Here is a 24,759-nt window from a genome sequence, read left to right as displayed (position 1 = left end):
GACTGGGGGAAAGAAGGGGAGAAAGAAAGAGGGAAAGAGAAACAGCTGAGAACAGGAACGGGGGAGAAGGGCAAAAAACAAAAACCAACAGAATGAGCGGGGAAAAAAAATAAAAAGAAAAAAAAATGCATATATCAATCACCTGGATCACCTGTTGAGAAAGAAAAAAGAAAACAAGCAGAAGAGAACAAGAGTAATAGAATAAACAACATCACAATGATATATGGGAATATGACAGTAAATACTAAATGTTAAACATTATTGTGCAGCACATAAGATCAACAGAACACAGTGTGCTTTGAGGTAGGAGCCAAAAAGGGTGTCGTTTGTGGGTGTGATCACCCGTGTGTACACCTGTGAGCATGGACGCGCTTGTTTTTTTTTTTAAAGGTTCCTTCATGTAATAATCTGCTAGAGGGTGTGTGTGTGGGGGGGGGGGGGGGGGGGGGGGCACAGCCCCGTCCTCCAGGGCATGAAGCAGGTATGGAGGAGATCAAAACTCCAGACATCCAGAGGCCCCCAGAACACAAGAGACCAAGGAAGACCAACAGAGGGGCAGCTGCGCCACTGTCCCAGTAAGAGCTGAGGAGAGTCCCAGATGAGGGCTCACTCAGCAGCCGCGGAGCAGAAGCCAGGGGGGGTTGCAGTGACGCGCCCGTGAGCTCCGCCGGCAGCCAGCTGTGCTTGAGTGACCGAGCCCCACCTCCGAAGTGGCCCGAGCGAGCCCCAGGCTCCAGGCCCCGATAAGCAGCCACCAAGGAGTGAGCCGGTGTGTACCTGGGCGCCCATCCCCAGACACAAGTCCGCCACTGGCAGGGGAAGTGGTGGTGGGGGGAGATAGGCCTCCAAACCTTGGAGGGCCTGAGATGTCCCCAGAGAGGTGGCGTCTGATACCCAACCTGACATATAGACACAGACATACAGGCACACACAGATACAAACATCCATTCCCACCCTCATGCTCTCATATGCACTTACTCCACACTCAACCAACGTGGAGACAAACATAAAGAGACGCTGTACACACGATCACACTCCCCAAGCGTACTCTACGAACCGAGTCTAGGTACCCTTGCCCCTGGAGGGGGGAACTGCACCTAGACCCAGGTGGTGTTACCCTTTTCCCTTCGGTGGGGAGAGGCAGACCGCCCCGACTCCGCAGCAGCAGGGAGGCCCCACACTCCAGACCGCAGTCGGACGGCCAACTCCTCCTCCTAGCCCCCTGCTCCAGCAGGCCGCAGAGAACGGGGGTGGAACTGTGCAGTGAACAAGAATGAAAACCGTTTGACAAAGAGGGAGATTGTTTTATCATCGGGGTTTTTTTTAAATCATGTTCTATTTGTGTTTTCGTGTGATTGTGTCGATTCATGAATAATAAGACGATTTAATGCGACTCACTGCTAAAACAACATATCAGTCTTTGCCTTGGTAGGACTGTTCCTAGACACCCAGTAGACAATTACAGACAGCATGCTTTCCATCATTCAGGAGCATTTATGCTTTCCTATGTTGATCTGCATGACTTTTTTTTTCTTTTGTGTTTTTCTTGAAAGGTGATAGGTGTGAATGCATGACAGTTAAGTGCAGGTGACAGCTTGGGTTTTGAGTAGCGATCCATCAATAGTGTTTTCAATGCCAGCATTTTTGTTTTAATTAAATGACAAACATTGCAACTAACCAGAATGCTATGTGGGTAATTACACTAACAAGTAATCTTAGATCTCTGCTACAGTTTCTTCTTCTTGAAAGATCCTGGGAAGCTGGTTGAACACACAAAGCTTTGCAATACGATAGACGTATTGATAGACAGTTCGAGTGTGTTATCACCCATCCAAATCAGTAACAGGAAGACAGCAGCATCTGATTGAGAGTCGTTGCTGTCATTAAAATGGAATGTTGTTTTTTTTTTTTCAGTTTTTCAAATTTCCCACAACCGGTTTTTAGTGAACACATGTGACGCTGATATTTCCTGCATACATGTAACCAGGAACCACAGCAGCCTGTTTGTCATAGCTTCACTCTTCTGTCAAGACTAATCAAAGCCATTCAGTTCACAGTTATGCCTTGTGTTAATAATTATTTCATAATTGGTGGGACGGGGATGTTAGAAAGCAAAACCTGATTCATCAGCTCAAGCCACCTTCTTCCATTGTTCAATTGTCCAGTGCAGACAGTCCCATCAGCAATGTAGGTTCTTTTGGTGGTCTTACACATTTTATGTATCTTGACCAGCTTTTCATGGTGGCATGAAGCCAGCATATATGTTTCTGCTCACAACTCTGATATCATCTATGATGGTTGTTCTAATAAATCCTGAAGCTACTGTTTTTTGTTTTTAATTTTATATATATCCAGTTTCTGGGTGTGTTTTGAGTTTATGATATTTTAATGGCTCATTGCCCATTTCAGCATCATAGAATATGATGTGGCTTCTTTCAGCTTTTGTTGGATTAAGCATGTTTCGACCCGTGCTGGAAATTATGACTTGTTCTATTCATTGAAGGGAACAATGTAAGTTTGTAGTTTTGATACATCAAAATATCAGATTTAAACTTCAGCGTTTTGTTGCCAGGGTGTTGTGAGATTACGAGTCAGTGTTAAATGCATCATTTAAAGCCGCAACACTCAGCTGCCTTAATCACTGCCCGTGTGTTTTTTGTATGTTTGCTCATATATGGAAGCATATATGGATGTTTTTGGAGGAAGTGACCAGCTAACCTTTGCAAATGCTGCCTGCTCAAGTGTTTCACAAACTAATTTATTGCAGTCCATTAAACACTTGGGGATCTGCGTGCATTCTGAACTTTTTGTGAATACCAAATATATCATGTATATCTGTGTTTTCAAGATCCCTTGAACAACTTGTTCAACTTTGTCTTTGCTAAGAGGTCAAATAACAGTACAGTCCATCACATTCTTAGTGGCTTTATAGATTAAGAATAACCAGCAAAGAATTATTTATAGACACAAGTTATGGTCACAGATTATCTCTTTAATTTATGGGCAAGCACTTGTCAGAGACCCTATATATTTCTGAAACATGCACTGAAGTTAACATGACTGAAGTACCTCTAACACTTGATTTTGAAAATTCACAGGTGGTTGATGTGTCTTTAAATGTTACATTTTTCATTTATCTTCCTCACAAGAAATCTGGAGGAAGCAAGGCAGAGGGGAAGTCTAGAAATTTAGACTGTTGTTCATGCTAAGTTGTTCAGTTTTACATTTTGATGAGATCAAAAGAACATCTTATGAAAATTCAGTATTACTCATGATTAATTTGATCTTGGGTTTTAGCATAAAGGAAGTCCTTTGTTTAAAAAAACAAAAAACAAACTACGGGCTTGATTGAATAAAAAAAGACTATTGTCATTATTCCCCTAAATGAAAAAACAATGCAAAAAGGATACAGTCGGAACATTCATTCCTTGTATTGTTGAGTATTTCCTGTATTAAAAGATTATAAGTAGACAAAACATAAAACCAGGAAACCTTCCATTTAGCCAGGTAAGCTTGGCACAGACAAGAGCCAAATCTCAGCATTTTCCACTCCCCCCTTTTGATCATTCATTGGTTGCACAAGTTTATCACATCTACAAATATGAAACAACAGAACTGTTTTCAGATGGAATAGGCACTGTCCGTGTGTAGCAATGGTCATGAGAAATAAAAACAGATTTTAAAAAATGCATTTTGAACTAAAACATCTGACTCTTGAAATTGGGATTTAGTCAGGTCAGTCAGATACCTATTCAACCCATTATGTGTTTATGCACCTCTTTGCATATTGGTTATTATCCTGTCTTCATCCACCCAGCCCCACCAGTCATGTCAGATGACTGCCCCTCCCTGAGCCTGGTTCTGTTGGAAGTTTCTTCCTGTAAAAAGGGACGTTTTCCTTCCCACTGTAGTAAAAGCTCTTGCTCATAAGGGATCATTGATTGTTGTGGTTTCTCTTTAACTGAATTAAATTGAATTGAACAAAATAAACACTGGACATAATAAGACTGGTGACATTTATAGTTTATAATGGTGGTTGGATGTGCTAGGTTAAAAACTAAGTACTTCATTCTTAGTTTTTCCGTGGTGCAAAAAGGAAACTAGCAAGAAAACAATAAGGGTGCTTGTAGATAGCAAACTTTGATACATCAAAAAAAGTTAAAGTGATCTGCTTTTCTCCTGAGCATTTTCCTTAGCCTTTTTTTGTCCCTTCGACACATTTTTTAAAACGTATTTTCTTTACTTTTATCTCTTTTACTTTCTAGTATTTCTTATAACTCTGTTAGTAGTCTCGGACTGAAATTTCCTCCTTGTGGGAACACAAAATGTGTTACTCAAACATGCTGTAATTTGATCAACCAATGCCTCTTAAAAGAATGTGTCCATAGGTTACTATTTCAGCTCAGATTTCTTGGAGCTATGGAAATTAATCACAGCCACTCTTATTTTCTCATGTTCAGATACACATTGTACTAAGAAACTTTATTAATACAGTCCAAAATACTAATTCAAACTACTTTAATGGAAAATGGACTGGTTTTTATATGGCTCCTTTCTACTCTACCTTTGAGTGCTCCTGAAGCACTCAAAGCCACGAACCACCAACCTTTCTATTAGTAGATGAGGCCTCTCTTCCCCCTGTACCTCTACAGCTACTCTTCACAGAAGAGTTGTCAATAGAATATTAGATTTTGGAAACAAATCCTGATTAAGCTAAAATAGAATTCAAGAAAATGTTTGTTTTTGTTTCCAAAACGGTCAGCTAACAATCATTTCAGAATAATTATCGAACCAGCAACAACACTTAAGTTGTAAAAGAGTGATACATGATTTACTTGTTTTTTGATTGTGGGTGATCGTGGCTCAAGAGTTGGCAGTTCGCCTTGTAATCTGAAGGTTGGTTTGAGCCCCGGCTTCGACAGTCTCGGTCGTTGTGTCCCTGGGCAAGACACTTCACCCGTTGCCTACTGGTGGTGGTCAAAGGGCCCGGTGGCGCCAGTGTCTGGCAGCCTCGCCTCTGTCAGTAGCTACAATGTAGCTTGCCATCACCAGTGTGTGGATGGGTGGATGACTGAATGTAGTGTAAAGTGTTTTGGGGTCCATAGGGACTAAGTAAAGTGCTATACAAAGACAGGCCATTTTTAGACTTTAAAAAAAATGTCTTGTCTTTTTTTTTCCCCTTTTTTTCAGATTAAAAAAAATATAAAAAGGTTTGTGTGTACGGAATGATAAACTGTTGAAACTGTTGAACCAAGAGTGAAATAAATAAATAAATACATGAAATGAAATCTGTTTCTGTTAAAACTAATCATGTTAAAAGATAATAACTAATAACTAATTCTGCCAAAAGTGGTCAAATATCCAGTCAGAATTATGCCAGACGTTTGTTGTGGTGGTTATTAAAGATGAATGCTGTACATGATTCCACCCTGGAGAAAGAACAGTTCAAAAGAGTCATTAAGAGCCCCAAATTACCATGACACTCCTGCCCATGATGAGTGCAACCTTTGACTACAACAGCACATATTGCATGTCATTAAATGTTGTCTTCTTTCTCCCATAGTTTGTCTTCTTGTCCTTCCTTCTTCTTCCTCCCTGAGTCTGGCTCTGCTGGAGTATTTTTCAAGTTAAAGGTGAATTCTTTTATTTCCATCATTGTTGCATGGTGACAAGTACTTTGATTTATCACCATGAAAAATATGATTACATAAGCACACATTGTACACATGCAATGTCTGTGACACTGTTTGTTTTCACTTTGGCATTCACAGGCAACTTTTCTAGTTTTGTTGTTGTTTTTTTGTTTGTTTAATCAACCAGTCAAACCTATTGGAAGAATGTGTTATATCATATGTTACTATTTTCAGTCCATAGCTTGCTTAGAGCTGCACTGATAATTTTCCTTTGCATGTCCCTGCTTATGTTTTCTCGTGACCAGAAGGTTTTTAAACTAGAAAGCTTTGTGAAACGCTAAAACTACTTTCTGAGAAGGTTTGTGAGCAGAATACTGGTCCTGGGTTTTGGAAACAAATCGTATGTAGTTGTGAAGTTAAATCAAAATTAAAGAAAATGATTTTTTTTTTTCATTCATATTAAACTTCTAGAGGTGTGTTTTGTGCTTATATGGAGATATCTAATTATGATATGTTGCTGCTATTTTTGTATCATCATGATAATGTTGGCCAGGGATGGTCTAAGGAGCATGGAAAGAAAAGCATCTGGACTTCAAGTTTTCTTGAAGGCGTTTCACCTCTCATCCGAGAAGCTTCTTCAGTTCTAAGTGCAATTAATATTCCAAATTTTAAGCCCTATAGGAGTGTCCGCAAGAGGGTCATTGATCCTCTACCTCATCACACGAGCCAAGGTGTGAAAACAGGTTTGGGTCACAATCAGCCAAGGTTTCGATTGGACCCATTGTAAACCTTGCCCAACCCTATCATGTGATTTATTGTTTTATTGGTCCAGGATCAACATTGCAATTGATCGACCAACTGATCAACCACATTGTTGCGGTGTCGTAACTTTGCAATGTGGCGGGAAAGAAAAAAATGCTTTGGTTTGCCTAATGCCCTAGAACAAAGAGTTAGGTTAACTGTTACCCAAATTTAAGTAATTCGTCTTGGTTTGCTGATGGTTGCTTTTAAAAGCATTAACTAACTTCTTGGCTAATGCTAATTGAACGCTCAGACCACGTCATTTGTCAGTTGTGATGTTGTTCCTGGATCAGCAGTTATGATAACGTAAAAACAACACCAGCACAGAGATATCAGATCAGTTCCTAGTACATACCAGTCATTTCATATAGAAAGAATCAACCACTGTGTAGAGGACCTAAACTTAAAGGATAAAGGGCAGCTATAGGATGACATACTGTGATATTCCAACTGTATTGGTACTTAAAGATGACACATTTCTTTTAACTTTGTGCCATTATGATATCAGCGCAAAATGCATTTTAGGTTACACCACTATACGCTAAAGGTCATGCTCAATGCAATTGAGTAGAGATTACGCAGGTTATCTATGTCTAAGTAACATGGGGCACCTAGACTGGTTCCTGATCAACTGTAGTTTTTGCTGACATAAAAGTCAAACTGACAAAAGACGGCACTCCCTCGTTACTTTTGTTTGGCTGACATACTAATCTTGATGTTATTAAAAGTAACAGCAACTTCAGAGTAACATAGAGCCATGTATTGTAACGGTTACAAAATAAATAAATGGATCAGATTCACATTTACATGGCACCAATTCAATTCAGTCCAATTCAGTTGTATTTATTGCTAATCATGGCCGCACAGGAACAAGATCTAAGCACAAGATCCATAGAGGCTGGGGTCAACCACAGGTACAGGAAACTCAAGCTCCCAGGCCTCTGGTAGAGGACCCGAGTTTGAAGGAGCTTTAAATTCCCTCCTCACTTTATATATATTATATCAAGCATGTAAGTGAAATGAACCCTAGCAGACATGAAGCTTCAGACCTGTAGCGTCATATAAGAATCACACATTTCAATTTGAAACAAGTGGGGGTTTTTTTATATTTAAACTGGCTAGAAGAATACATTTCCCACTGCTAAAGAATAGTGTTTGATTTAAAAATATACTGTTATACTTTGCTTTTTGTATAGCAAACATATCACCTTTACTAAAGAAAAGCTTTTTTAAATAGTGATTTTTTTTTTCCTCATAAGATATTTTTTTGATGAAGTAAAAGAAACAGCTATTTTATAGCAACTGCAGAAATATTTTTGTTACTGGTAACTGTAACTGGTAATCTCAGTTTCAAGGTTTAATATCATGGCAGTATGACATGAATCCCCTCAAAGTTTTATAAACTGCATTTCTGCTCACACTAAAATCAACCAATAATAATAATACAATGAAAGTAATGAAAATTACATATTCAAATGTCACCAATGAAAAATCACTTTCCAAGCTAACATATAAAGAACCTAATAAGTGCAGCACAGTATATTCTTCACAGCAGTTCTTGGCTGATCTAAATTATATAAAATAGACACCGGTGCTGCGTACCAGCAGTAGAAACCATAACAGATGTCGAGGAGTACTGTCGAACGCTGCCAGCTGTAGTTAGGATTGTTCTGGTATGACAGGGCTGTGTGGGTCGATACACATTGAAATATCCTGTTTGATTAGGGAACATCTTCATCTGGTGGGTTTAAAGGGAAAAAAAGATCTTTTAAGACATATTTAATGTTCACATCATTATTTGATGTCTATGTTCCTGCACTGGAATACATGCTCCTGGTTTATTGGTGCAGAAGTGTAACCTGTTATGTAATCTGCTAACTGCTGGCGCCTGTCGTGGAAGCCTCATAAGGGTTGATGAAAAGGTGACCTCACCTGACGCATGTACAGATTGCCAAAGAATGTGTTGAACTGTTGAAGACTTTTCTCTTCCTGCCCAGCACTGATTAGTGATATACTGAGAGCAGCTGATTTCACAGATAACTGAAAGTGTCATTCACACCAGAGGAAACCGAGCAGATGAATCACTTTACCTGAACCAACATTATATTGACTCTATTTGAACGTAGTCTATCATAGCTTATTGTGCTGTGGTGCAGTTCTATCACATTATTGCTATGAAAAAAGTATGGTATTTTCTTAAATTTTTTTATGATAGTAGATGCGCTTGGCTTTTCAGTGTGTGTTGTTAAGGTCAACTATCACAATCATACTCGATCTTGGTCACCGATTTCAAGTCTAACAAGTTTCCTAAAAACTGTTCAATACCGTTATCAAGTCAAGGACAACATAAAAAAAATCAATATTTACAGTGAAATGTAGTCAGCATTTATTAATTAAGAATAGTTTCCTACATGATATATGCATGTTGGTATGCATGAAAGTTATTCCAGCTGAAGGCCAAGGATCACGTGTTTCTGATACATTCTGTTTTTAGGTATGTTTCTTTTGTGATATAAAGTTGCCAACATTAATAATATAAAACATACCATAGCTTCTCTCTGCTTTTCTGGGATTAAACATACTTAAAACTTGGCTAGAGATCATGACCTGCCACTAAAGAAAAGGGAGACATTTTGGATTTTCACAAAACCAGCTGTCCAAAGGACTGAACAGTGAACTTTAAATGTAATGACATAGTTTACCTAGTAAAGTTAAACACAATAAAAGTTTAAAGTTGTTACTATTCATTCACTAAAGATTCCTACTATTAACTAATAATATTTGCACTGAATAAACCTATATTGTTTTAAATCTATAGTGTGTTGTGGTATCTCTATAGATAATAAGGAACTAGTAAAAAAAAATCACTGTTTCGTCACTGCCCATGGGAGAGATATTTTAATATTTTATATGATAAATTCTTCGTGATCAGTGGTTTAATCAATTTAATGTCTTAGCAAAGTGATAGCAGACCTGTACCTTTTATTTTTTTGGAAATCCCTCAATCAGAACAGAGTATGTCGCCTTTAGATGGAAACTCATGAGATAACGTCATGCTAACGTCTAAATCCATAAACTCTCAGCTGAAGTGGCTGACCGTAATGTCACGTGGAATACACATTACCGACTCTCTACCATCAGTATTACTGTTCATTTCAAGATACAGCTGTTGGTTAAAATGTTTAAAAATTGCTTAAGACTGAAAGAATGTGCAGTTTTGTAGAAAGTAAAAAAGGGCTGGTTTCTATATAGTGCTCAAAGTGCTTTATACAACTTGCCTCATTCATACTCACTCACACAAACACTTTTTTCTATGCCTTTTCTAATTAAGTCCTTTTTGCTGTTCACACACGTTCATACTCGGATAGGTGCATTAGAGAGTAACTTGGTGTTAGTATCTTGCCCAAGAATATTTAGCATGCAGGGTGAAGAAGCCAAGGATCAAACCACCAAGCTTCCGATTAATGGATGACCTACTCTACCTCCTGAGCTACAACAACCCCCAAAAAGCATTTGTTCCCTGTCTAGGTGCCTCTTAATAACAATCAGCCTTCTCATTGTGTAAACACAATTCAGTACAAAGGGAATATAGTAATTTTAACCATTGTACATAGGAATGTCAAACATCTGTATTATTACTCCCATTTTTCTTCATCTGGCATACTATGCAAAGGCCTCAAGGCTGAATTACCTTTTTTAAATATCTGACATTACGTATAACTTACCAGGTTTAAGTCCACATTGATTGACTCTTTAAAGATTGTCCAGACAACTGCTTCACTGCATAAAGGTGTGGCCAGGGAGCCACTGTAGCGGTAGTATTCATGGCGGTTCACATCACCAAGCAAGTCATCAATGGAGATATCGTCTGTGACCTTCACTGTTATACCTGCAAGGAAGTGAAAATGCACAAGTTGCAGTGATCTGCTTAGGTCCTCATTCAGAATTTTGATTTTATATTCAACAAAGTACATTTGTGCTCACCAACTTTGTGGATCTTTGAGCGATAGCTGGTCAGTTTTTTCCAGGCGTTTGTCTTAGATGTTAGCGCTGATGTGGGATGTGTCTATCGAGACAGTTATATTGGATAATTAGAAAGAAACTCAAACATATGGGTTGTAGTTTAACAAACTTAAAAAATTAAAACATTAAAAAACACACCGTTGCTGTTCCTGATACAGTGCTCCCATGAGAGGTTCTCTTGGTAGTATGGGTGGACTAGAAAATGGATATTAACCCTCTCGAGGCAGGCGTTGCCGATTTGCAAAAGTTAAAAACTAACAACCTGATTACCCCACATACATATTTTATGAGGTTTTTTTTACTCAGAAGTACCACTGCAGGACTTGGTTGTGCATTAGCAACAAAAAGTTTAATTTGAGCCTGAGAGGGTTAAGACAAAGTGTTTACAGACAGCTTATGCTTTCTTTTTATAGACCTATCAATCACTTCAGGGTTTTTTGTTCACTTTTCTCAGATTTCTGTGGAATTCTGATAATCATTTAGGTCAAATGAGCAGAAAATATACATTTTTTACTTTAACTTTCAGAAATGGATTTCCGTCCTTGAAATAAAAACTGTCATCAGCCACCAGCATGAACTGCACTGTCAATCAACAACACTGAGTGCCTGAGACAGTGATAACACAACTTTGTGCGTGGAGCAGGTTAAAATGGAAACTGTTTGTCTTTAGATGAAATATTGATGTAATGTTGTACGTGATGGCACCTGTCAGTCAGTGGAAACTATTATTTGGAATTACTTCTGCCCTGTTCACATTGCAGATGCCGTCAGAAATTTGAGTATAGTATAGATTTAGCTTTTTTTGACATGTACGTGTTTGGTACATTTATTACAAGCACTCAAAGGTGTTTGATACCAATAAAGCACATATATTGTTGTTCACAGTTTCACTTGTCCAAGTTTTACCTCAATAAAAAATCCCAGCACTGCCAAGCCATCAGGTGCCTGTAGTGCCTGATCCAGGGTTAAATCCTTTTTCTTGCTTACAATGTGCATCTGGACAAGAAAAAGAATTAATGGAATGAAGTATAAACAGGTGTGTGTTTGGTTATAAAAAAAAAAAAAAGCTTAATCTTTGTCACTACCTCCATTGGGTATCTTATTGAGTTCACAGTATGCTCTGAGCCTTCAGATGTATCTGATGTGTCACCCCATGGAAGTGGAACTCTAGGATGGTATAGTCATGCCCCAAACCTCCTCCTGACACCTCCATCAAATTTCTCACCAGTACACACTTCACTGGAGGTTGTTTGAGAACAAAAGAAGAGAATATAACAATCATACTCTTTGATTTCTGTGAAATAGATTGTCATTGTAATGTAACATCTTGTAATGATGTAAATAAGAATGTTTACATCAATCATATCCAAAACAATTGTGCATAAAAAAAAGGCATCAAGATTGCTGTCTGGCACAACATTGTTTGTGTTAATGTTGATGGGTGACTGATATGTACCGCTACAGTGGGAGCCGGGCAGAAGGTGCCAAGAAGGTGGAGTGACAGCTATTTGCAGAAAACATTTTTAGGACAAGTCAAAATCAAAATGGAGTATAACCTGCATAAAACTCTACAGCTAAATGTGCTGATACATACCACAGTGATGTGGATCATAACACCATTCATCTGAAGAATGGAAAAATGGTCATATATGTAATGTGCCAATTGGAGTTACAAAAATGCATGAATCATTTATGTGTTTTGCAGCTTACGGGGAGTCAGAGGAGTTCCACGGGAGGCATAAACGTGACGTTTATGAAGAGGTTGTGTAGGTCGGTAGATATTAACCAGCTTTGTTTCCATGGGAAACTTCTTTATCTGAGAACAGATTACCAAAGTTTTATCCACTGTAATGTTACAATCAAAAATGCATTTTGAAATTGTTAATATCTCCTGGTGCCCTGGCAGCACAAACACTTCTTTACTTCTAGCGTATGACTGAGTAGTGCACATTCTGAGAGCCTGTACTTTGGTGTAAGAACAAGGAAACATATTTTTTAATCATAACTGAAAACAGACAACATATCAAACATTTTACATGGAAAATATACAATTTTAAGAATTTAATGGCAGCAACACATCTTCAAAAAATGACACAAGACTATGTGACATCCTCTCTTCTTATGGCAACAGTCCAGAAACATCTGGGAACTGAGGAAACCAATGCTGGACTTTTGTAAGGGGTAAGCTTTGGCCATTCTTTTCATTATACTCCTAATGTGTAAAAGATCTAGACTCAAGCCAGACCACAGCACCCAGACTCCTCTATATTATGAAGTCAAGCTGCTGTAATAGATTTAGTATATTGCTCTATATAGTAATTGGAAATATGTCAGAGCTTTCTTGGAAAAGATGCCATCCAGATGGAAGAATATGTCACTTTTAAACCCATATCAAGATTTTAGTACCTGTGTTGCCCTTCCGCATCTGCAGGTCAATTTCATAAGTGCTAATGTAACCCTGTACAACCAGACATGCAGGCTTTTGAACTAGGTGCAAATACCGTTCCAGTTGGTCGCTCTTTTCTTTAGTCTAGCAGCTTCAGCATCCATGTTATCTAAGTTGTCCCATTTCAGATTTTGATTTATTTGACCACAGAACAGTGTCCCACTTAGCTTCAGTCCATCTGAAGTTAACTTTGATCCAGAGACGACAGCAGCATTTCTGACAGAGTTTTAACTTACATTTGTGTAAGGCATGGAGAACCGTGTTCACAAACAGTGATTTCCGTAACAGAATCATGACTGTTTTAAATGCACAAAACCTGAGGGCCTGAAGATCACTGGCATCCAACAGTGATTTTTGGCTTTTGCTGTTTTGACCCTTCTGCTTTCTTCTACTGCTACTGTGGGGATTTGGTTGTGAACTGTGTCAAACATACAGCACCATCAGACTGCATCTCCATAGCTCAGTCAAATAACTTTCAAATAAATGTCTTTACTGCTTGTTTTATCTGCACACCTAAATTGAACAAAGACACTTTTTTCATGTCAAGATGAGTTGCAACCAGAGGCATCCTTTAAAAACCTTCAGCTCTTGTGAGGCTTTAGAGCACTTTACTCTACAAAATATGTAAAGAGATTTTGATTTGCAAATTTGTGAAGCCTACTTTATTATGGGGCATTTTGCTGTTATGTCAGTTTACTGTTTATGTCATTCTGCTGTCCTGCCAGACAAGATCAGCTATGGTAGATTTTCTCACATATGAACACAAAAAAAGCACAAAATTAGACCTGATGTCATAAAAAGTAGCTGGTATTTGGAAGAGGCTACTGGGGTTATTATAGATTTGTAAAACCACACTAAAAACGAAGTCTGAAAAGAACATTTTTCTGAAACAACAATACAAACTACACTTCAGAATAAAATTAAATAAATAATAATAATGCACAAAATTGTCTAATATTTTTTTTAAAAAAGGAAATGCCCCACCTAATGATGCGTTGGTGCATTTAGTCACTGAGACTGTGAACTAGCTGCCTTATTCATATTGTAATCCAGGTTCTGGACATCTTAAATCTTGCCCTGACAATGATCCTCATAATTTTTTAGCAAATCTGTTTTGAAATCTTACTGAAAGAAAGCAAATCAAAAAAAGAAAGAAAAGAAAATAGGGGAAAAAATAGTAAATACAAAACTCTAATAACTGTGGTGTATTTCTTCTGTTTCCACAAAAATAAACTCTCAGATGTCATCCTCCTATCATGCCTGTCAAATCCAGGCTAATGAGGTGCTTTATAATCTTACAGACTATGCACACAAAAGTGTTGTAAGAGATTTGCATACTCATTGATGCCTTAAGTTAAATTCAACGAGTCATGCATCTGCTGAGTCGCCAGACAAGTATAGGGCCTACGCCTCACTAACTGCAGACAGCTGACCACCATTAGGCAGATAAGGTGACAAGAAAGACCTTGTTGGTACAGACAGTGGAAATAACATAAATAAAAAGGCATGATTATCAAACAGAACAATCAAAGCAGACACCAGCATGTACCAGTGTATTCCATTGGTATGTCACGTGTGCTTGGCTGCACGTTTCAGTTTTCTTCTGCAAATGTTTGTGATTCCAACACAGACTGGATAACAGAAGAATTTCATTTGCCACGAGTCATTTGCAGGTCAAGCTATTCACTATAATTAAGTGATAAATTAACTGATATCTAATACATAAATTAACATAAGAAGCTTTTTCTTCAGCATTTTCTCATACAGCTTGGACCGTTTAGTTAGTTGTGTTTGTGTTAAAAGGTGGAGAGAACATTCATATTTGCAGATCCCCTTACACGATCTTTGCTCCTCTTGTGCTAAAGAGAACTCACCAGTTCAGTGTTGACGTGGATTGGCTCATGAAAGATTGTCCACACGACTGCTTCGTTGCAAGCAGGCGTTGTCAGGGAACCCATGTATCGGTAGAACTTTGTCAAATTTACATTTCCAATTAAGTCATCAATAGAGATGCTATGGTCTAAACTAACCTTGCTCCCTGTGGAAAGATTAGAATGAAAGAGACTTGAATTTAAAAGGATAAATAAATGTAATCATAAAGTGGTTTGCATTTTATATTCACTTCAGTGCATGTTCACAAAAGTCAAGAGGCATGGTTTGTCAGCTACTGTCTCACCCTCTTCTGCTTCATGACTTTACAAACTTTTATCGTTTGACTTCAAAAATAATGCCACATACAGACAAAGAAGTCAAACACAAATTTCCTTTAACTATTGTTATAACTGCAACAACAATGGCAGGCCATTCTTCTAATCTTTCAATATTCTTTTTTTTTTTTTAAACAAAGCCATTGGAACTCTAGTGGAAGAAAAGACCAACCCTTGTCGGTGAGGTTTGCCAGGTATGATGTAAAGTTCACCCATGGCTCTGACTCCTGTGGACTTCAACTCTACATTATGTATGAATGCTAATTATGTTAATACTTAAAAGCCGTCAATGTAAACCAGTTTTATAAGTGTCGCCTATTTAAAAATAGCAGCGAGAAGTCTGGGGCATACAGACATTTATAAAAAAAACCAAGTACAGCATATCCATCTGGATGCTCTGGAGGGGCAGTGAGATGATCCTTCTGAGTGACTATGTGCATCTGGAAGAAAGTCCAACAACTTATAAGGCAAAGCAAAATATAGAAAAGGAGTTTAGATGTCAAGCAATGAAGAAACATTGTACCTCCGTTGGATATCTGTGCTCATAAATCATGTGCTCTGAGCCTGGATTTTTTACATCACCCCAGTGAAAGTGAAACTGAAGTCCTGTATATGTTCCACTGAGTCCACCTCCACTCACTTTAACTTCATTTCCTTTCAATGTGCACTCCACTACAAATGGTATAGATTGTTGTAACTTGGAAAACGTTGTATGTTTATGCAGTTTTAGTTAGATTATAAAGAACATAAACATATTTAATTTTGACAGAGGTGGCTTTGAAGTCTTTCTTGAGTTCGCTATTACTCAGTGTATCAATAACAAAAAAAATAAATCCTTCCACTTTAGATTTGAGATTTTAGGAAGGGGAAGCATCTCAGTATTGTTCTCAGTGGAAATTTAGTTTATTCTATAAAGATTAAGATTTAAAATGAGCATCAAAAAGCCCTAAAATGATCACTTGGATGAGATTTGTGATCCTCATTCTTTTACAAAACTCCATGAAGAAGCTGTCAAGATCAGACAACTGTTCATTACTGTACTCAGGGTTAAAAGTTTGACAAATCATCCTACCTTCACTCTTCCAGTCTCAGAGTTCCAAGTCTTATGAAGAGATGTGTTGGTTTCAATTCTCAGATTAAAAACTTTTGTCCGCTTTCAATGAGTCCATCAGTGAGAAAGGGGTAAGAAACTGCCGCAGTACACTTCAAGATACTTATCTATATCTATCAATATATATATAATATGCTAAACAATGGGAGGACACCCCCGTGTATAAACAAAGAGCAGTATAGGGGAGACACACAACATGGTTGAAGACACTTTTACAAAATGTGGTATTCAAAATAGATGCATCAATAGGAGTGTACCAGTTATCTGGTTAAGTCAGTATGTTTAACTATATTCATTCTACTCCAATGCATCACTTAGGTGCTTATGTGTATATGAAATCATATATTTGATCCCAGAGGATGGAATAATTAAAGAAATGGACGAAACAAGACAAAACCCCAAAACAGTGCATACTGCAACAAAATGTATTCATTCCAATGGCAATACATTTTTTTCTAAAGCACAGCACAAACAAATCTTGTTATGTACAAGAATTTTCAGATGCTCAGCTTACAAAATGTTTCATAGGAAATAGAGCTGTTTGTCGGGTTTCTTTTTACAATCCAGAAAAACCACCCTTAGTTTCTATTACTTCTAGATGAGACAAAGGTGAAAATATAAGAAAGTTCTTATTCAAAACACTCTGATTTGGTGCAGTGACAGGTCCCTCACTTTGTTTTTTTGTATAGAGTTCATCATTTGTATTATCATTTTTTTAATCACAGAGTTGGACAACCAAGCCCCCATATACAGTGTTCGGGTCAAACAAAGCTGATGGTATGAGCTTCATATTCAGATGACATTTTTGAATTTGATATCACTCCTGTATTTCCTGTGACACTATTTAAAACATTCCATTGGAAAGTTGTAGGGCCCCCAGGAACAAATTAAAGTCACTGACATGGAGATTTAACCTATCCATTCATGTGACACATCAATCAAAAATAATGATACTGAGATAAAAACAAAAAACAATACCACTAAATCTCTATTATTGAAAAGGGAAATGAAAAACGTATTCCAAAGTGCAAACTTTATATTTTAAAGAAAAAAAAAACATTGAAAGATTTATCCTACCAACAGGTGCCTATTAGCATTCAATACAACCCCAATCATGTGACCATCCACAAACTATTATCGAATAAAATAAAACTATTATACACAAAACATTGACAAATGTTAAGATAAGCAAATAAATTAAGACATGATTCCTACAAACCGCAGTATTTACACTAGTCAGCCAAAAGTGGTGACAAATTTATTAAAAACCAATTGTCAAATTTCATTCATATGTCAATTTATTACAAAATATTGATAGGTAAAGGTACAGAGATTTACAATTTGTTATCACACAGACCTGTTACCTGGTCATGTTTAATGTCAACCACTGTGTATACACACATCACTTTGGTAAGTGAATCTACACAAAAAGGGTTTCTGTCCTTCATGTCCTCACACACTCATCCCTATGCTTTGTTAGGCCCAGTTCTCTTTGTGTTTATGCAGAACGGAAATACAGCAAACACACAACACCTTTTTCCAAAACATTAAAGATGATGGCAAGGTATGGAGTAAACTGACACAGTGACGATGATTGTTTATTAAGACAAATGATTGTGCGGATCAGTGAAAGACTTGATCTTGACATGACAATGTTCATGATTTTTACAATTTGTTGGTTGTTATTTTTCTTATTTTCTTTGTCAATTCACTGACAAATGAACAAAGATTTTTTAAGTAGTTGGGAAGCACAGAAAGATCGCACCTGACCTTACTAATTTACATAAAAATACATTATATTATTTAATCATCTGATGTTTACTTCTGAGTACAGTAGATCAATTTTTCCTGTTTACTTTGGTTCATTTGTCACAATAAGTACTGCCTCTTAGTCTGTGGCAGTATGTCGACAAAACAAGCACAGTTGTTTTGGTTTGATCTTAAAGACAACAAACCGCTAACAAAAAAGACATGGATCACAGAGTCCCTGTTTGATTGACACATTTGCATGTTTACTTGTTGGAAAATATTTTTAAAATGTTGGTATCAAGTTTGAACTTTGATTTGGACCATTTTTCCTTTTTGGTAATCTGTTTTTTACACCTTTATGTGTGTTATGTAAGACTAAGTGCCTGAATTACCTATTGAGAAATATAAGTCATGACATCTGACATTTGCACCGGTGCCTTACTGGCTTCCGGGTTTTATTGTTTACAAAATCTTTAACTCACAACTTCCGTTTCTGAACCCAATTTATTGTGAACCATTTAGAGACTGTAACAGTTAAATCGCAGAAGCTAAAGGATACAGATGATGCAAAAAGCAACCATGCTAAACACATTTTTATTAAAAGAACTAAATGTTTTATTGGATAATGGCAAAACAGTTCTTTTTACAGTGTTTTGCATTAAATTGTACTCTAACAGGAAGCAAGCACAAGAACTCAAAAAGGACACAACATGAGAAATTGCAATTTGTCATAATGTTCATGGTCCTTTTTTCCTCTAGTGCAGTCACACATATTCCTATCAAGTATATAAAGCATGATATATGGAATTATGTTGCAAAGAAAAAAATACAACTCTAAATATGCCTTTATTTTAGATTCCTGAAAGCAGCCACCCTTTTCTTTGTTGATAGCGCTGCAAACCGTTGGCATTCTCTTAATGAGCTTCATGATGAAGTCACCTGAAATGGTTTGACTTCACAGCTGTGCCTTGTCAGGCTTCATTTGGGGAAATTCTTGCCTTCTTGATGAGATTGGGACCATCAGTTGTGTTGCGCAGGAGTCAGGTTGGTACAAAGCTGACAGCTCTATTGGACAACTGTTAGAATTCAAATTATGGCAGGAAACAATCAGCTAAGTAAAGACAAACAACAGTCCATCATTACTTTAACAGCTGAAGGTCAGTCAGTCAAGAAAACTTTGAATGTATCCCCAAGTGTAATTGTAAAATCAATCAAGTGCTACGACGAAATTGGCTCACATGAGAAACGGCCCGTGAAAGGAAGACCAAGAGTCCTCTATGCTGCTGAGTATACATTCATTCGAGTCACCAGCCTCAGAAATTGCAAGTTAACAGCACCTCAGGTTAGAGCCAAGATAAATACCACACAGAGTTCCAGTAGCAGACAAATCTCTACATCTACTGTTCAGAGCAGACTGCGCGAATCAAACAGCTGCTGAGAAATCACTTCTAAGGAAAAGCAACAAGCAGGGGAGATTTGTTTGGGCCAAGAAACACAAGGAATGGACATTTGACCATTGGAAATCTGTGCTTTGGTCTGATGAGTCCAAATTTGAGCTCTTTGGTCCCACTCCCATAGAGTGAAGGCAAAAGGGCCAACAAGTGCTCAGCATCTCTGGGAACTCCTTCAAGACTGTTGGAACACCATTTCAGGTGACGACCTCATGAAGCTCATCGAGAGAATGCCAGGAATATGCAAAGCAGTGATCAAAGCAAATCATGGCTGTTTTGAAGAACCTAAAACATAAAACATGTTTTGAGTTATTTCACATTTCTTGGTTTACTTCATGATTCCATGTGTTCCTTTATAGTTTTGATGCCTTCAGTGACAATCTACAATATAAATAGTCATGAATATAAAGAAAAAACATTAAATGAGAAGGTGTGTCCAAATGTTTGACTGGTAATGTACATATTATATATCTTTTTTGTCTGCATGATTCATGACAAGCTCCTATATGTCTGTGTGCATGCCTGCATGTGTGTCTGTGTGTGCGTTCCATTAACACCATGCACAAACTGTGTCTCTAGATCCAGCTGGATTTCTGAAACCAGAACAGTTATTTTTGTTTTTCAATTTGGTATGTAATTGTGAAGCTAAATGTCAAATTGTGCCCTTTCTCACAATAAAAAAGAATAATTCCCTAAATTCCTAAACCTACAGTTAGAAAAACTCCAAAACCTTACAATCACATAATGTCTTTGGCATAAGTAAAAAGATGACTTTATCAAATTTTGGGACTTTGGTAGAAATAATAAAAAGACAAAAAAAAGTGGGGGGAAAGAGTGAAAGAAGAAATCATGTGTGGAAAAATTGTGCACACTGACTTTTTTCTGTTCTTCTTACAACAAAGAATTAAGTATCATTTAAATCATAAATATGTCTTTGCTTTTGTTTGCAAAATTCATAAAAAGCTTGTGTGGGATGTGGTGAAGTCTGGTGAGCAGTTCCACATTAAAGCAAACGGACATAATTCCCAGGGAGCTCAGAGCAGAGAGGCAACAGTCCTGCAGAAACAAAAGGAAAACTATGTGTAAAGGCAGCAGTACAACAATAATGAATCTAAAAATATCTCTGTGTTTTTAAATGTGAATAGTCTTACTGAAAGAGGGATCCAGTCAGCTCATCAACAAACCCACCTACAAAATTTAAGTCAAACCAAAGTTAATGAAATCTGTGAACACACAACAGTACACCCACAGAATCACAACTAGCACTTACCCGGTGTGCAAACTGTGTCACAAAGAATGGGACAAATGTAGCAGGTTGAACAACCCTGGAAAACAAAACAAACAAAACCGATTAACGCAAAGAGGCACAGGGCAAAATGAAGTGCTGTGTATTATTACAGCAGTTATAATCCTTTTTAAGTCAAGATGCTTACTTGGCAGTGCTCGCAGTGATCAGACTCATCTCCTTCCTCACACGGGCACTTGGCACAGTTATTAGAGCAATGCTACAAGATGGGAAGAAACCACAACGTAGAGTGATTAGTCGTGCATATGGTATATAGTCAGGGCAAATCGACAACACAGGACTTATAATGATGTGTGATTACTGGGTAGATTCACAAAAAAGTCTGTTAATTCCATTACATGTTTTTGTTTGTTTTTTTTACCTCACAAATGGAGCAAACACTACACAACGATCCAGAGTGGAACTGTGGAGTGTCAGCAGCTCCCTCCTCTTCATCTGAGTCACCTTGGTTGTCCTTTGTGTCTTTACCTTCAGACTCATCTGTAAATGGTTCACAGAATCAGGAACTGTATTCTAATCATTTCAATTCAGTTTTATTTATACGTCCAAATCACAACAACAGTTGCCCAATGGTGCTTTATATTGTAAGGACCAGGGAAAACCCCAATAATCAGATGACCCTCTGTGAGCAAGTGCTTTGGTGACAGTGGACTGGAAAAAACTAACAGGAAGAAAATTGAGAGGTAGCTATAGTGATCGGTTGGGAGTGAGCGGAGGAAGACAGGACAAGACACGCTGTGGAATAGAGCCAACTGTATCTTGTAGAACATTAAATTGTCTAAATAAATATATGATTATAACCCTATATGTCTTGAAAATATTTTGCAGGAAATTCTTGCAAATTCATCCAAAATAAAATACAATTATATAAGTTTTACATAAGTATTCACAACCTTTGTTCAATACTAACACCTTTTGCAACAATTACTACAATAACTGCCAGTTCCTGCTACCAAAACCATCCCCACTGTCTGACACTACCACCGCCATGCTTCACTGTGATGGTATTGGCCAGGTGATGAGCAATGCCTAGTTTCCTCCAGACATTCCTCCAGACATGCTGTTTTCATCAGACCAGAAAATGTTGTTTCTCCTGGCCTGCAGGGGCCTTTGAACAAGTGAAAGACTGTGAATGCGTTCCTGATTCACTGTATCAAAACCTAAGTATTCACATGGGTTTCCAAATTGTTGTGTTGGTGCTAATGATTTCAATTCATTTGGGAGTAATTTACCACTTCATTCATCACTTTTTCAGCCTTTTTGTAGTTAACCGCTGAGAGTACAGTGACTTTGGGCCTTTTGAGCCTCTGTACTAACACACAATCCAAAAAGACCTTTTCTAGTGAGTACTGATTACTGCCATTTATTTACAAGTTACGTGTCTAATGTTTAATTCTACTTGATGCAATATTATGGCACAGATGGTCTCTTTTTTTGTATTATATTTTTGTCATAACATCATGTTGTTAGATTTGTATTGTTGATTGTCATTTATGCTTAGAAATATCTACTCATATATGCTTAGAGTGTTATAATCAATGTCATGTTGGTAGAGCTTTGATCCTTAATAGTCTGCAAAGGCTTGGTGTGCATTCCAGAGTGTTCAGGCATTCACACCCACATCCTGGGAGCATGGGAGAGGGCATACCTTCCCTTATTGTTTTATGGTAGGATAAACGTAGCTATGTCAGTTTTAGTCTAAGTACCTTTTGTTTAGATGAACTGCCAGACATCCAGACCGGCAGGTCTGGAAGTCATTTATGGGGTCACACACTGACTCCACACACACACACACATACACAATGCACAGGCAAGGTACTCTTTGTGTGTATGTATACGTCATATGTTAATGAACCTATGTATATTCATGTCACCTCCATAAAAGAGCAATGTTACGGGGGAGCGGACGAGACCGACTGGGGTCAAGCAAAGGAACGGCGCTTGTCGTGGTTTTCTCCCTCATATATGAGTAACACGAAGAACTTTGCCTACTTGGTGTTTAATGCTTTTTGCTGTGTAGTTGAATTGTCCTTAACATTCCAGCAAATAGGTTTATGCTACAAACCTATCACATGTGACATGTTTGTTTTTACAAAATAGTCTAAGTAGATTTATTGTAAACAAAGCTAAAATTCCTACAGGTGCTGTTTTTCCATAATATCATTTGTTGTCATTTTTTTCAAGCATGAAGCAATGACTGAAATTTTAAAAAAAAATCCCTTTATAACACCCTCTTTTGGACAAATCTCAAAGTATTCAATGTTTGGTGCTTGTTTGAAGTCTCAAAAGCTACACTGGCCACTAGAAAATAGATGGTTTAGATACTGTTGCCTTCCTGCTGTTGCACAGATAATCCAGTCCATTTTAGGACTGATATGTATGACAGTGTTCCTAAAGTAACCCTAGTAAGCTGAACAATGTCAGAGAGCTACTGTAGAGTACAGAGTCACTCACGGGGTTCCAAAAAATCTCATTATTTGTTGTAACTTTAAATACTGCACCATTTAGTATCTTGCTAACCCATTAATATGTTTCAAAATGTGTGCATGTTTTTTTGTTAAAGTGTGATTCACCATCTTCATCTTCAGAGTCATCCTCATCTACATCCTCTCCTTGAGTTTCTTCACCATCACCCTCTTGCCTTGCTTCCTTCTCATCGTCTTCCTCATTATTAGCTGGGACTTCCTCCTCCTCATCTGCATCTGCCTCCACCTCTTCCTCTTCATCCTCCTCTGCTGCATATTCTTCTTCAGATTCTACCTCTTCTGCATCATCCTCATCTGAAGCCTCACCTTCTTCATCCTCCTCTGCTTCATATTCTTCTTCATATTCTTTCTTTTCTGCATCATCCTCATCTGAAGCCTCACCTTCTTCATCCTCCTCTGCTTCATATTTTTCCTTTTCTGCATCATCCTCATCTGAAGCCTCACCTTCTTCATCCTCCTCTGCTGCATATTCTTCTTCAGATTCTACCTCTTCTGCATCATCCTCATCTGAAGCCTCACCTTCTTCATCCTCCTCTGCTTCATATTCTTCTTCATATTCTTTCTTTTCTGCATCATCCTCATCTGAAGCCTCACCTTCTTCTTCCTTCTCAACATCCCCGTTCTCCTGAGAATTATCTTCTTCCTCATTATCAGCATTGTCATCTTCCTCCTCTGCTGTCTCCTTCTCATCCTCCTGTTCTTCTTCCACCTTTTCATCAGTCTCTACCTCATCATCATCATCATCATCTGAGTCTTCATCTTTTTCTTCATTCCCCTCACCAACCTCAGCCGTTTCACTTTCTTCAGCCTCCTTAGCATTTCTATCATGGAGGCTTTCCTCCAGTTCGTTCAAGTCTTGGGCACTTACAATAACAGAGAAAGGGACCTGGGATGAGCACAGCAGCATAAGCAGGAGACCTACCACCCAAAATTTTACAGGTGCCATCTTGGGAGAAATGCAGCTTTGGAATTTGAAGACTGTCTTATTCTTGTTACTCTATTCTTCCACCAAAAACCAAAACAGTTGATGGAAGACAAAAAGCTGCTAAGGCGCAGCAGATTTAGGCAGTGTTCAGGTCTTTTTCCCAGACTCCCGAGAGACGGTTTGAAAAGAAGTGTGCTCACAGAGAGCAGAGTGCCAGGCTTGTGCTGGGAACACAGAGGACACAGTGGAAACACGACTGTGTGTGGCTGGGTATACTTGAGTGACAGAGGCACATGGCGAGGAAGAATGCTCCTGATGCCCTTAACACAGAGCATTAGAGAGGTGAGTATGCATTTGGTGGATGGGGGAGGGGGCTACTGAACTGCAGGAGGGGGGCAAAAATAAGATTTTTTTTTTCTTATTAGAAATTACAACAATTAAATAATTTGAAGATGAAGTTTTGGTTCTATACACAGCTTTTGTAGTCATAGCTCCCAAACTATTCAGGAAAGAAGCAGAACTTTGATAAATGTACTATGTGTGGGTTTTTTAGATTAATGGTTCGCACATTTTTGGAGTATTCTTCTCAGTATCTGCTATTTACTTTAGTGTACACAGCAA

General features: G+C 38.0%; 1 protein-coding gene and 1 pseudogene across 3 annotated transcripts; both read right to left on the bottom strand.

Moving 5' to 3' along the window:
* Positions 1–7,477: 7,477 nt before the first annotated feature.
* LOC308391141 (carbonic anhydrase 9-like) lies at positions 7,478–16,177 on the bottom strand (annotated as a pseudogene). The gene is made up of 10 exons: positions 16,102–16,177; positions 15,634–15,782; positions 15,481–15,550; positions 14,778–14,941; positions 12,864–12,915; positions 11,543–11,696; positions 11,364–11,453; positions 10,419–10,500; positions 10,160–10,323; positions 7,478–7,483 (listed from the first exon to the last, which is right to left on the bottom strand). The product of its transcript is annotated as a carbonic anhydrase 9-like (transcript).
* Positions 16,178–17,911: 1,734 nt separating this feature from the next.
* Positions 17,912–24,394, bottom strand: LOC308390482 (uncharacterized protein). 2 transcript variants are annotated; one of them, XM_080872539.1, is made up of 7 exons: positions 23,808–24,394; positions 23,301–23,657; positions 21,089–21,207; positions 20,855–20,926; positions 20,692–20,746; positions 20,573–20,609; positions 17,912–20,477 (listed from the first exon to the last, which is right to left on the bottom strand). In XM_080872539.1, exons 1-7 carry the CDS (start codon positions 24,157–24,159, stop codon positions 20,456–20,458), a joined length of 1,014 nt encoding a protein of 337 aa, XP_080728665.1. In that variant the 5' UTR covers positions 24,160–24,394; the 3' UTR covers positions 17,912–20,455. The 2 variants fall into 2 exon arrangements, with proteins under 2 accessions (XP_080728665.1, XP_080728664.1); XM_080872538.1 differs by having other exon boundaries at positions 17,913–20,477; positions 23,301–24,394.
* Positions 24,395–24,759: the final 365 nt, after the last annotated feature.

Source organism: Rhamphochromis sp. 'chilingali' (assembly GCF_963969265.1).
Source record: "Rhamphochromis sp. 'chilingali' genome assembly, chromosome: 22".
Taxonomy (NCBI): domain Eukaryota; kingdom Metazoa; phylum Chordata; class Actinopteri; order Cichliformes; family Cichlidae; genus Rhamphochromis; species Rhamphochromis sp. 'chilingali'.
The sequence above is the reverse complement of the archived record's forward strand: the minus strand, read 5'-3'. Positions and strand labels throughout refer to the sequence as shown.

Excerpts from the sequence above, each read along its gene's own strand:
- LOC308390482 (XM_080872538.1), bottom strand. The coding sequence starts at position 24,159 with ATGGCACCTGTAAAATTTTGGGTGGTAGGTCTCCTGCTTATGCTGCTG. Across the intron at positions 21,208-23,300 it reads TGACTCTGAAGATGAAGATG|ATGAGTCTGAAGGTAAAGAC; the intron begins GTGAATCACACT and ends AACCATTTACAG. Across the intron at positions 20,747-20,854 it reads ATCACTGCGAGCACTGCCAA|GGTTGTTCAACCTGCTACAT; the intron begins GTAAGCATCTTG and ends TTTGTTTTCCAG.